We start from the raw sequence: 14,785 nt of genomic DNA on the forward strand, positions 1-14,785 counted from the left end.
AGGTATGAGCCTAGTTTTTTAAATTTACAGTAAAAAAGAGGGTTTAATTTACGCGTTTGAATCCCTCAAAATTACAATGTATAACCACACCAGGGAAATAAAGTTATAATAAATAATCTTACCCTGATACGTAGTCTGCTTGTGATCGTCGTCGACAGCGCTGCCCGGCACCTGTTTCGTAAAAATTGTTCTGTTTTAAATATATTTACGTTCGACATAAAATTTTAAAATTCAAATTCAAGAAAATCAATAAAAAATGTAATTTCTATCAAAATTTCATATACACATTAATGTTGAAAACAATAGCAATCTTTACATATTTAAATTGTAAATATTTTTTCCGGAAACACTTTCGCCTTCGACAAGAACGATAATCGATAATCAAATATCATGATGCATAAATTGCACCTTTCTCATAGCTAGGGCCGTTTTTTCGGTGGCCAAAGATGCATTAGTAACCATATCCTCACTGCCATGGTCGTCTTTTCGGCGACCAAAGACCCATTACTTACCACGTCCTGCTGGCCATGGTCGTCTTTTCGGCGGCCAAAGACCCATTACTTACCACGTCCTGATGATCATGGTCGTCTTTTCGGCGGCCAAAGGCGCATTAGTTACCCCGTCCTGCTGGCCATGATCGTCTTTTCGGCGGCCATGGTCGTCTTTTCAGCGACCATGGTCGTCTTTTCGGCGGCCAAATACACATTACTTACCCCGTCCTGCTGGCCATGGTCGTCTTTTCGGCGGCCAGAGACGCATTACTTACCACGACCTCGTGGCCATGGTCGTCTTTTCGGCGACCATGGCAGTCTTTTCGGCGACCATGGCCGTCTTTTCGGCGACCATGGTCGTCTTTTCGGCGACCATGGCCGTCTTTTCAGCGACCATGGTCGTCTTTTCAGCGGCCAAATACCCATCACTTACCACGTCCTCATGATCATGGTCGTCTTTTCGGCGGCCAAGTTGGGGCGAGTCGGCGACGACGGAAGAGTCAATCTGAGCCTTGGCAACAGCTCGCTCCTTGTCGTCGGTGACAGGCTCGACGTTGAAGATACATTTGTTGACTATGTCAACTCTGTTGATCTGGCGCAGAGCTTGCTCCAGAGCGTTGCCAGTTGCCTGCCACACACCCAGAGTTGATTATAATGAAAAGTCAAGACATTTTAATGAAGAATAAGAAGTTAAACATAGAGAGAATTTATTCAAAAGATGCATTTGTTGACTATGTCAACTCTGTTGATCTGGCGCAGAGCTTGCTCTAGAGCGTTGCCAGTTGCCTGTCACACACCCAGAGTTGATTATAATGAAAAGTCAAGACATTTTAATGAAGAATAAGAAGTTAAAACATAGAGAAAATTTATTCAAATGGCTTACTGCCAGAGCACTACTTTTATTTCTGCCAAAAGCCTTCATGTCTCAGGAAAATTACTTGATTAATTTGCTGCTAACGCTCAGAATTCTGAGCACTCTGAGTCCAGAGTCAGAGCACTCATTCGCTACTCCAAGTCCAGAGTCAGAGCACTCATACGCTACTCCAAGTCCAGAGTCAGAGCACTCATTCGCTACTCCAAGTCCAGAGTCAGAGCACTCATACGCTACTCAGAGTCGAGAGTCTGAGCACTCATTCTCTACTCCAAGTCCAGAGTCAGAGCACTCATACGCTACTCTGAGTCCAGAGTCAGAGCACTCATACGCTACTCCAAGTCCAGAGTCTGAGCATTCATACGCTACTCTGAGTCCAGAGTCAGAGCACTCATTCGCTACTCCAAGCCCAGAGTCTGAGGCACTCATTCGCTACTCCAAGTCCAGAGTCTGAGCACTCATTCGCTACTCCAAGTCCAGAGTCAGAGCACTCATTCGCTACTCCAAGTCCAGAGTCAGAGCACTCATTCGCTACTCCAAGTCCAGAGTCAGAGCACTCATTCGCTACTCCGAGTCCAGAGTCAGAGCACTCATTCGCTACTCCGAGTCCAGAGTCTGAGCACTCATTCGCTACTCCAAGTCCAGAGTCTGAGCACTCATACGCTACTCTGAGTCCAGAGTCAGAGCACTCATTCGCTACTCCGAGTCCAGAGTCTGAGCACTCATTCGCTACTCCAAGTCCAGAGTCAGAGCACTCATACGCTACTCCAAGTCCAGAGTCTGAGCACTCATACGCTACTTCAAGTCCAGAGTCTGAGCACTCATTCGCTACTCCAAGTCCAGAGTCTGAGCACTCATTCGCTACTCCAAGTCCAGAGTCTGAGCACTCATACGCTACTCCAAGTCCAGAGTCAGAGCACTCATTCGCTACTCCAAGTCCAGAGTCAGAGCACTCATACGCTACTCAGAGTCCAGAGTCAGAGCACTCATACGCTACTCCGAGTCCAGAGTCAGAGCACTCATTCACTGCTCTGAGTCCAGAGTCAGAGCACTAATGCTCAGCTCACCTTGTTGCCTGCGCTCTGCATCCAGAGTCTGAGCATAACGAGCGCCTGCTGAGCATCGTTGTCTGGGTACTGGGACTTGATGATGTTGATGTCAGAGTCCCCGACATCAAGACCCCGGGCCAGAGCCACCCAGTCCCCGCTCAGCATGTTCGAGATGTCAGACAGACGTAAGTCCGCCTTGTGGATGGTGTCCGCCTTACCTGTACGTTATTATATTGTATTAATGAATAATATTAAATTTAATGCCTTATTATTGTATTAATGAATATTAAATTTCTAATTAAATTGAATTATTATAATTATTAATTAATGTTAATCAAGCCTAAACTCCGCTTTGTGGATGGTGTCCGCCTTACCTGTACGTTATTATATTGTATTAATGAATAATATTAAATTTAATGCCTTATTATTGTATTAATGAATAATATTAAATTTTTAATTAAATTGAATGATTATACTTATTCATTAGTGTTAATCAAAACGCAGCTCCGCCTTGTGGATAGTGTCCGCTTTACCTGTACGATATTATATCATTGTATTATTAAATAATATTAATTAAATTGAATAATTATAATTATTCATTAATGTTAATTAATGATTATAATTATTTATTTTTAATCAAGCCTAAACTCCGCTTTGTGGATAGTGTCTGCCTTACCTGTACGTTATTATATTTTTATATTATCAAATAATATTAATTAAATTGAATGGTTTAATTACTCATTAATCTTAATCGAGACGAAGGTCCGCCTTGTGGATGGTGTCAGCCTTACCTGTACGTTATTATATTATTGTGTTATTAAATAATATTATTTAAATTGAATGATTATAATTATTCATTAATCTTAATCAAGCCGCAACTCCGCCTTACAGCGTTATTACATAATTGAATCATTGTATAATATTGAGTAACTTACATGATTTGCTTATTAATATAAATTAATAATGAATAAATAATATTTATACATTAATAATCATTCTGTCGGGGATCATGAGTAGTAAACTCGTGTGAATTAATCACGGAGAAAAATATGACTGTAAATTAAATGAATATTAAATTAAATATGACTGTGAATAATCATAAGTCATGAATTTTAATGAAGCATTGCACAACTGGAATGACAGGATTTGAATAAACATTGAAATTTGATTTGCAAATTGGTATATCTGAATTTATTTTGGAAAGAAAGGAAATTTTTTCTCCTTTTTGAATTGAGAGTCAAATTAGAGTTTTATGTTCTACGAGATCAAGTTTGTGTACTTGAAATTATTAAAATACAAGGATTTGAGAATAGAACTTCACAATGAACTATGGTTCCATAAATACTATAATACTAGACTATATCAATGTATAGTTTAATTCATAACTCATTAGGCGGCATCTAAAATAGGTACAGATTAGCTACAATTTGTGAAACATTACTTATAGTTTAGGCACCTATATATTTCGGCAGTAAGTTAGTTCATAGAAGGAAAAATTGTTTTAATATAATATTAATAATAGCATATGTAAGAAAAAATATATACTTTCTGTAGGTAATGTCGCTTATAATTAGAAATTTCGTATATACAATTGCCGAAAAACAACTATAATGGAACATAAAAAATAACCAACAAAGCGAAATAATTAGCAACAAATTTTAATTTAAAAAGAAAGTAAATGCATGCAAAATTAGTTTCTTCGGCTGAGTTAACTTGACTAAAATTATTATTGTTAATATTATTGTTAACGCTGAAGAAATGTCGAAAAATTCAACATGATAGCACATGAAAAATAATTATGCTTAAGCTATAGATTGGCTGATAAACTATTTCTTATTGAAAAAATCATTTGAATCTTTCGAGTATGAACTTTCAGATCCAGACATATGTTAATTCATGTTAATTCACAAAAAAAAAAGCCTCAACAAACTCGGTTTTATTCAAACATTATTCATTCTACGCATGAGCAAACCGAACCCAACGCGTTAACACGCATTCAAAAATGAATCAATCAATATTAGTATTGATTGATTCATTTTTGTTCATTCATTATTGATTCATTCATTATTGATTGATTCAAAAATGAATCAATAGTAGTATCGCCTAAAAAAATTACATTCTATCGCATTCGATATTTCCCTAAATATTAAAAACTTTTCATGTACAATTCTTATTTATTCCCGATAAAACCTTATTTATGTCTGAATAACCTCAACATCTCTGGACGTTGAATTAAATTTCAATAAAATTTAAGGAATCGAAATTCATGTTTCGTTAACGAGTGTCGGAACGGAATTCGAAGATGACATTTCTTCAGTACGACTAACATTAGCGCAAAGAGGAGAAATACTTGAAGGTAGAACTACACTGAGACATTTTAGTTTGATTTTACACGACAGTGTGGACACAACGTCTCGGCAATGATTGAGAAGCTTAAAGCAGTGACTGTATTTTCCAAAAATAAGTAGGAAAATTTTAATTTTTTTTTTAAATCAATGCGGCGACTTACTTACTAACGGGTTTTAATTTCATAAAAATATGGACTAGCGATGCGATATCCTCTAGATTGTTTCGCCAGGCGCTATTCAAAAAAATATTGTAGCAAAATAAAATTTTTCGTATGATTTTATGCTTGACGATTTTTCTCTAGTTTGTTTTATGCAGTTAGTGGCATTCACGTGAGTTTTCTAAAAGGATGAACTTTAGACTAAAATATATTTTGTAAACTGGGTATATTTACGTAAACTGGATACTTATAATTTTATATTTATCTATTTAAAATAATATTAACAGGTATAGAAGAGTAGCTCTTCAAAACTAATAAGTTATTTAGGCGGTCAGGCAGTGAGTTCACAACTAATCAAAATTTAAAAAATATTTTTTAAAATTAAACACGCTTCAGGTTATTGCACAGCAAAGGCCGCTCACCTCTAGCGTCAGCATTTTATTCTCTGCCTCCGGATATTCTTATGGTCAGGTTCCAATAATTTTGATTCAACTTTGATTTTCTGATTCAAAAATTCAACTCTGGAAAGTTTCATGTCCAAATTATCATATTCCACTTTTCTATGACCGGTAATTGCCTTTTCTATGACCGGTATTTGCTTTCTACTGCCTTATAAAAATGGGCTGAGAATTTCTTTTTCTGAAAAAATGTCTGAGAATTTTTCTCTAGACGAAATTCATCTTTCGGCTAGAGGAAGAGTTTCGGGTTTCAATCAATATATCTTACTTGACCCTTTTAAACTTGAAAAATTTGTGAGAAAATTCAAGTCTTTTCCATAGAGTTTAAAATAATAATAAAATAATAATTATATATTTGAATATCAGCGTTGAATAGATAGCCACGTTTAGCCTTTCGTCGATTTTAGCAATCACAGTTTTCACTGCTAGCTGGGTATCGAACCCGCACTGGTCCGATCTTGCTGTTCCAAATCGTCGCAATGAGATTAAGAAATGTTTTGCTTCGCTGTGTGATGAACGTAGTGGTGTTCATCACCACCCATTGAAGTCGAAGAAATCTCAGGTTTTGCGATCGCTTCAGCTTTGTAAAATTTATTTCGTTGAACAACGATAGTTGAATTTTACACTTGAAACGCTCGAATGATAATAATTCTAATTACGTTGGGCTCGGTTTTGCTCCTGATTAGTTGTGTTATAGGAGAAGGTTTAATCAATGTATTTGTTAGATATTTATCAATGATTAAATTGAATAGGATATTGTTAATAATAAGTATATTAGGCGGTACGTGGTAAATAAGATGTAATGAGGGTAGTTGCAGGCTTATTTTTTTTAGTAAGGATTATGGATCTATTAAATCTTGATTATTATTATTTAAAGTTTTATAAACAAGGCGTTGAAACTAAATGTTTCAGCAATAAACAAACAAAAAATACTTAGTGATAAAAAGCAATTAGAAGTTAAAGTACGAAATAATTATTAATCGTTGCACCATAATTTTGTTAACGAATAATTGGAAACATTTTTCGCCTCTCTGCCATGTAGGAATCGTTTCGAATAAAAACCAAGTGGAGAATAAATTGAGGAAGGGTAACAGCGCTACAGGTAACTACAGACAATCTTCAAAAGGATGTTTTCTGCTCAAAAAAAAATCTTTGCAAATTTTCTAGAGCTAAACAAATTACCGATAATTACAGACAATCTTCAATGGATGTTTGTGCTAAATTTTTTTTTTGCAAATTTCTAGAGCGAATTAAACAAATTAACGGCTTCACAGAAAATATGTTGACACGGATTCAACACCAAGTTAGTGAATAATGTATAAAAGAGGAGCAGAAACCATCATTGTCTAATTGTCGTCTATTGAGGCTATATATCCCAGTGAAAATTTACAGACGCGGCAGCTTCTGATTTGGATTACCAGAAGCTGGGGCGACTCTAAATTTTGTTAGGCTAGGTTACCTAGGTTAAGCTAGGTTACCAGGATTAGGGGAGAATAGTGGCTACTGAAGTGTCTTATACAGACTCATTGCGCTCGGGCAGAGTATTTCAAAAGTTTGCATTTCAACGGGTAGGCATTAAATAGAACAGTCAATCATCAGAGCTGGATAGTATATGCATTTGTTATCACTCATATCGTGACTCAGAATTACATGTATAATTACTCAATACTGATCAATTTTTGGTTGTCAAAAATACCTAAGGTTTGACCATAGAGGCTCACGTATTTACTAACAATTCATAGGGCAAAGTCTGACTAATTTTCTATCGGAATAGTATTCACTGCCAGAACGCAAAGGATCTCTAATCACAACCTTAAGGAAAGGAAATAGTAACACCTGAAATGGATTAAGCGTTATAGGGCAAAATAATAGCAAATAACTACAGCAAGCAACTAAAACTGATACACGGTCAAGCTCCGAACTCGGACCCGATGACCCCTGAATTGCGATACAATTTCTCTTTGATAGACAATGAAAATTGAAGAGAACATATTTAATACAATTAAAAATGTACCGAGAGCAGCCTTTCATAATTTTTGTAAATTTTTGTACAGCCGAAAAATGGTCTAGAAATTTCCCACATGTTTCTAAACGGACAATCTTAATCAATAGTTAGAAATACGAATCGATGGGTTTATCGAGTACCGAAAATCACCAAAGAACCGTATATACTTTATCAATTATTTCCTAAACAGAGTTGAAAAAGGCCGGATATTGACAATGTGTTTACATTGACATTGCAAACAGTTGAATATTGAAAATGGCTGGACGATAATAAGGCAGGATATTGTAAATGTAAACTTGAACATTGAAATCAGTTGAATATTGATAAAGGCTGGACGTAATTACGCGCTACTCACTTATAGAGAGAAAAGTGTACTTCTTCTCGAGCGAAAGGAGATCGGGTTCGGATGGGGCCGGCTCGGGTAGAATAGTGTCGGGTAATTCAAGGTTGAGGTTACAAATAGGATTTTGTGGAGCATCACCTCGCCCAACCTGTAATGGAGGCGCTTTTAGTAAATTTGAAACTAGTTCAACATAACGCTTGTTGTGGCCGACCTGTGGGAGGAAGGAATGCGTTACTAATAATTATTTAAGGAGCGTGTAAAACTTTATGGAGAGTGTAAAAGTTAATGCAGCGTACCGTATTTTTCTGCTTATTCTCAGCAACTTTAATTTAAATCAATTTCTTTTAGTTTGAATAAAGAATAATTTATTTTAGTTGAAGTTAATTCAGATGGATTTAATGATCCCTAATGAGTAAATTTAAATACATTCTTAGCAGAGTGCACTATTGCACTAAAGGATGTACTAAACTATTTTAACTATTTTACTAAAGGCACGTGGTAAAAACTGGTGGCTTCACTAAACATTAACCATTAAAAAAATCAAGGAAAAATGTTCATTTACCACATAACGATTAACCCACTGCAGAAAAAAAACAATGATTAATTTGTAAATTTGCTTATTTTTGAAGACCATCAGCAGGTTAAAGCCAGATTGATGATGTGCAAGCGATCTCATAATGTTTGCATTATAAATTCACCAGCGCGTTGATGTTAACTGCCTACATCAAAGCTGGAGACGTTGTATTGAGCGGCCAGTTCCAGCGCTTATGGCGTTATATAATATTCGGTGTAGAACGACTTTGTGGGACAGTCTGGAATTGAGATAATTTACTTAGACTGTCATCCATGTCCAAAGATTTCCCGTAGGCTGTCACCCAGGTCTCACTAGTTCCCGTAGACTGTCACCCAGGTCCCACTATAGTTCCCGTAGACTGTCACCCAGGTCCCACTATAGGTCACGTAGACTGTCACCCAGGTCCCAATATAGTTCCCGTAGACTGTCACCCAGGTCCCGCTTTAGTTCCCGTAGACTGTCACCGAAGTCCCACTAGTTCCCGTACACTGTCACCCAAGTCCTACAAGATCCCGTAGACTGTAACCCAAGTCCCACTAGTTCCTGTAAATATGTAGTCTCCCAAGTTCCAAGGTGTCCCGTAAACGATACAAAGATTTACCGCTAGTTATTTAACAAGGTTCACCTTAGGCTGTCTCATAAAGGCGACTCTGCCAACAGGTTCAGCATGCTGATCCTTGACTCTGACAGTGAAGGGGAGTCTGTTCTCCCTAAAGGCGTAGAAGTTGAAGGAAAGTTGATCGCCAGACTTGGTCACTGGCACAATATTGCCTGCAAACTCCAAGTACTGCGTCTTGCCTTCTAGCACCTCAACGTCGCGAGACTTGGCCACCTGAACATTAAGTGAGAGAAGAGGGGGTGAACGAAGTGGCCACCTGAACATTAAACGAGAGAAGAGGGGGTGAACGAAGTGGCCACCTGAACATTAAATGAGAAAAGAGGGGGTGAACGAAGTGGCCACCTGAACATTAAGTGAGAGAAGAGGGGGTGAACGAAGTGGCCACCTGAACATTAAGTGAGAGAAGAGGGGGTGAACGAAGTGGCCATCCGAACATTAAATGAGAGAAGAGGGGGTGAACGAAGTGGCCATCCGAACATTAAATGAGAGAAGAGGGGGTGAACGAAGTGGCCATCCGAACTTAAATGAGAGAAAAGGGGGTGAACGAAGTGGCACCCGAACATCAAAAAGGGAGAACGATTGTTTCATCCTCGACAATAACAAAATGTTTACATTATAATTTATATAGATAAACTATAATATAATGTGTATAATATTTTGGCAATTATTCATAAAAATAACACTAAACTACCGACCTCAGCGAAATTCTCTTGACACTCGAGCGTCTTGTCTTCTCTGTCGTCGGTCATGCAAAAGACTCTCAGCCTCGCTTCTTCTTGCTGATGTCTTTTGGCGAACACAACAAACTTGGACATGAAGGGAACATGAATGGCCTCCCGGTAAAGTTCGGTGGCCATTCGTGTGGCCTCAGGAATATTCGTGCAGTCCATGAGCCAGAACCTGGCTGACACGGTGGTCGTGAATGACACGCAGTCATTCACGAATGTCAGCGGCGTAGATCCCGTGACATCCTCCCACTGGGCGCGGGTTGTTCCACCTGGAGCGGGTCATTGGGTACGATAAATAACAATCAGGGTACTATAAATAACCTTCATTGAGTATTGGATAATATAGATATATATAATAAATTAAAGTGGGGCATTGGGTACGGTTAATCACCTTCAATGAGTATTGGATAATATAGATATATAGATATATATAATAAATTGATGTGGGCATTGGGTACGATAAATTACCTTCATTGAGCCTTGGATAATATAGATATATATAATAAATTGGGCATTGGGTACGATTAATCACTTTAATTGAGTATTGGATAATATAGACATATATAATAAATTATAGATAAATAGAGATAGGGTCTTGTATAATGTAGACATACATGATAAATTATAGAGAAATAGAGATAATATATTAGATGGGGAAATCGTATAATATATTATCTAATAAATATGTAATCGTACTGTCCCAATTTATTATTGTGTAATATAGACATATAAAATAAATTATAGAGAAATAGAGATAATAGATTACCTAGGGAAATCATAAATATATAAATCGTACTAAATTAGATAGGGATATCGTATAATTTATTATATCATAAATACGTAATCGTACTGTCTTTTTTTTTTGCCTTAAATAAATATTAAAATAAGGCATTCATTATAGCAATTTCCTATAGAGTAATTTAGCTTATAATAACCGCATCAAAGTTAAGATATAAAATCCTCCTCCTTAACAAGCTAATTAAGGAGAAATCCGATTCATAGCAATCACGGAAATCCGTGTTATGTATTGATAGCATTTACTGATTTTAGAATAAGATCTTTATTTTAAATTTAAATATCAAACTTACAGTCACTTTGACCATGCTAAACATTTTAAGTAGTAGATGAAGAAGGCGAAAGAAAACTGCCCTTTACTTCTTAATTAATATAAACGAGATAACGATTCATAACCATTTTTCCCATAACATTTGGGGCAAATCTTTCTTCTATTTTGCGAAACAGGTAAAAAAAATTGAATTTTTTTTAATTAGTCGCCAGGAACTTTAGGTACAGTTCAAGAATCATTTCTGAATAATTTGTTTTGTGCGTTAATTCGATCTTCATGTGCTAATAGATTTCTTACGAATAAAAAAGGAGCAAAAGTAGAATTGATGGTAAGCGGAATCCTAGAAAATGTGATTAATTGGGAATTTGATGAATAGAATCAGACAAAACAGAATTGAAATAAAACCCATTAAGATATTTGAAACTGTGAAGTAAACCAAGTATTGTAGACATAACATAGACAAGGACAGATAAACCGGTCGTCGCTGAAGTTTTCTAGTGATTAAAGAGAGAAAATTTACGCCCAACATGGAAAGAATACCGAAATTAAATGAAGGGAAATAATCCCGGATGTAGAGAAAAGATTACGAAAGTTTCACGAGAAGATAGAAATAGATGATGATACAATAAACAAAATGAGGAATCAATATTGTTCGAGAAGAGATAAGGAAGGATGAAAAACCAAACTATTTCAATGTACGATGGATAAATGATTGAGTTCGATGAAGTGAATTAAATGATACCCAGTCAAAATTTCAGGCTGTGGCACCGGCTAGTAAGGGCGAAGGTCGAGCGTTTTCGATGAAAAATCGCGAATGTAAAGTGAGATCGTTAAACGAATTGTGAATTTTGAAAACTAAATTTTTACAAATAGAGCTGCCAGCCAATAACGAGATTGTTATAACGAGAGACTGCCAGTCAATAACGAGATTGTTATAACGAGAGCTGCCAGCAATAACGAGATTGCTATAACGAGAGCTACCAGCAATAACGAGATTGTTATAACGAGAGACTGCCAGCCTATAACGAGATTGTTATAACGAGAGCTGCCAGTCAATAACGAGATTGTTATAACGAGAGCTGTCAGCCAATAACGAGATTGTTACCCTTCGAACGGTAATGCCTATAATTCCAAAATTACCAAGTTTTCAAATGAATGTTTACTCTAAAAATTTCCTTTATAGCGTTTAAGTCTCGAGACGTTGGTCACCTTGTTGAAAATGAATTCAAAAGTAGAAACCATCGGAATCTGGATGAATGGAAATGAACGTACAAAGAATCCAGCCGAAGGAAATATATACGGTAAAATGTTATTATTTATTCAAATGTTACGCAATATTACGCAGTCAACGATCATGCAGTCCCAACAATTAGGTTCTTGATTAGAGTTTGGAGGACATGTATCATATTAAGCGTATATTGAATAAATAGGAAAATGTGAAACTTGATAAATTGTCAACAGGATACAAGAGTATTGGTTTTTTCTATGAAGTAACTGATGCTGTGAGAATTATATCCTCAAAAAATTTAATAAACCAACACAATATAGTTTTTCGCAATCGGCAAGCAAATTCCTGACAGGACATAACATGAGTTCTTAGCTCTGAAACATTTAATTTGAGTTTTTAATTGTGAAGACGCAGAAACTAAATGTAGGGTTTACAGTGAACGGTATCGGTCACTGTCAAGTACCCAGTCAATCACCAATGTGGGCAACGATGTCGATTAGTGTGGGTTACTGCATATCGCGGGTGATCCGACCACTCGAAGATTTAGAAGTCGAATTTCCTTGAATAATCTATGCAGATGCATGGCGAACTATCGACTGTGGGTTTATCGTTGCAGATCGAAGTATCTGAGTGTTGGCAACTTTACAGAGCAAACCGAAAAATTCATGCGAAAACATGTCGGTTGGCTATTTCATCTAATAGAATAATTGATCGGAAATTGATATGCACTTTAATTTATGATTACCCAGTTAAAATTTTATTCAAAATTGCGTTCAATCTAGTTCAATAGATAGAATGCGCTATGTCGGGTAGATTTCTGATGTCAGTTACGATTATTATACCACGTAATTATTTTAATACTTTGAACTACGTAAGTGTTTTACTAGCTTTCCAAGTTTGAACGCTTCCGCAAAGAGGAACGTTTAAGCCTTAATGTTACCTTGACCTTAATAATGTTCAGGAGATATAGATTAGTTTGCCTTAAAATTTTTTTTCTAACGTGAGTGTAAAGAAAACGTTTTTTACGTGCATGATATAAATCTCCTGCTATCGACTAACAGTCGTATAAATAAACTGCTTCCAAGCTTAACAATATTTTTATTTAAAAAGATCCCATCATAAACTTCTTCAAAGTTCATATTCAAAACATTTTCTTACAGCTGCTCTAGCGTGCTCTATTAATCATGACAAATTTGCATCAGTTTTTCAACGAGGCTGATTTGAGGGAATAAATAATTGAGAAATAAATTTCGATGTAAATTAATCAGCTCTAATACAAAATTTATATAAACTAGAGAACTTACTAGGAAATAAATTTAAGAAATATAGAAGTAACGGCATTTCGATTGCCCGAAAATAATAAAAAGTGGCAAGAGAAATAGTGCTTGTCTCCTTTACAATACGAGTAATATTATTTTATCGATTGAATATAAACTGCGTTCATTCCTCTAAAATATATATAAATGAATAATCTTTAAACAGTTCCACCACAAATGTGGCTATTCCTCTATTTACCTGACGATTGCAAGCCATTCGTTTCGTAGTTACAGTATGTAGTTGATAGAGCTTGCTGTGGTAAGGTGTCTTGGTGGTCAAGTGGGCTGAGGCATAAACTTTGACGCGAATTTCCCGCGTTCGAATCTCGGAGCTGCAGTCGACGTTTATCCGGTAAGAGAACTTAGCTGTGAATTACTTGTAACTTCTCTATATCATTAGACATGTCATAGTGAACGGTAACGTGTCGATGATCTCGGAGAGAGAGAAAAAAAATTTTATGGATTAGACATCGATTAATGTAGATTCGACGTAGATCAATGATGATTCGACATCGATTAATGCAGATTCGACTTCAGCTAGTGTAGATTCGACATCGATCGGTGCAGATTATTCGATTCAACAAGTTATCAGGTGCAGAAACTTCGACGATCTTCGCCGAATCTGCATAGAAAATTCCTCAATAATCGTCGTTGCGCCCCGCGACATTGCCCTCTCCGTTGCCCACTCCAAATGGAGGTTTGCCCATGTCGATCGAGCAAGAAACTGCATTAATTTCTTCATCGATCCGCCCTAATCTTCATCGATCGATCAAGACCTGATTGACTGGGTAGAAACGCTAAAATAATTGAAATATATTTATTTATATTCATGATCCTACATAACATTGCAAATAATAACAGTATTTAGACACAAGAGCGCTACTCTAGAAATTACTTTATATTAACTTCGCAGCCAAGTCCTTTTCTTTTAATTTTTAGAACACACACGATTCCCTTTAAGGCAGCTTCATGATAAAAAAATATTAATTTACTGTACGTGTAAGTAAGGAATTACGATAATCTTAGCGATTTACAGATTTATTCTACGACATACGAGGGCGGCCGTAGACGCTACGCCGGATTCTGGAGCTCGAAAAGCCATGAATTTAGACAATACAACTTTTTACTCTTCAAAGGCGACTAAGTGCCGCCCAAAAGTGGACATTGCGGCAGTGGCTCGGCGGCGATTCTTCGGCGTTACATTTCTTAGTCCCAATCTCACTGCCCTAAATCGCTGATAATGCAGCCTTGATTTTTAACTGGGTAGTGTTAATGATACGTAGGCGGAAGCTATCGTGACGTCTGTGACGATAAAAAGGACGTAATAATGACGTACATGGTGAAAAAAATGGAGCTATATTGATGCTCGTGTAAAGAAAATGCGAGTTTTAAGATGTCAACGAGACCATGTCAGAGATAAAACGAGAGTGACGTCCATTAGAAGAATAGTGACGTCCATTAGAAGAATAGTGACGTGAGAGTGACGTCCATTAGAAGAATAGTGACGTGAGAGTGACGTCCATTAACAGAA

The 14,785-nt window shown here is 36.7% G+C and overlaps 1 protein-coding gene across 15 annotated transcripts in view; it reads right to left on the bottom strand.

Moving 5' to 3' along the window:
- The window catches only part of LOC108669542 (centrosomal protein of 290 kDa), a 124,802-nt gene that overhangs the window by 49,862 nt on the left and 60,155 nt on the right, over positions 1-14,785 (bottom strand). For all 15 annotated transcript variants that reach the window (XR_007157012.1, XR_007157011.1, XM_047883307.1 and 12 more), the window contains exons 8-13: positions 9,612-9,913; positions 8,923-9,129; positions 7,736-7,871; positions 2,430-2,629; positions 925-1,119; positions 123-171 (exon numbers count right to left, since the gene is read on the bottom strand). Coding sequence is in view for 13 of the 15 variants with exons in the window: in XM_047883307.1 (XP_047739263.1) it covers positions 123-171; positions 925-1,119; positions 2,430-2,629; positions 7,736-7,871; positions 8,923-9,129; positions 9,612-9,913 (1,089 nt within the window). In the remaining 2 variants the exon portion in view is untranslated. The remainder of the gene's footprint in view (positions 1-122; positions 172-924; positions 1,120-2,429; positions 2,630-7,735; positions 7,872-8,922; positions 9,130-9,611; positions 9,914-14,785) is intronic.

The sequence above is a fragment of the Hyalella azteca genome, unplaced genomic scaffold (genome assembly GCF_000764305.2).
Source record: "Hyalella azteca isolate HAZT.00-mixed unplaced genomic scaffold, Hazt_2.0.2 contig12555, whole genome shotgun sequence".
NCBI classification, from domain to species: domain Eukaryota; kingdom Metazoa; phylum Arthropoda; class Malacostraca; order Amphipoda; family Hyalellidae; genus Hyalella; species Hyalella azteca.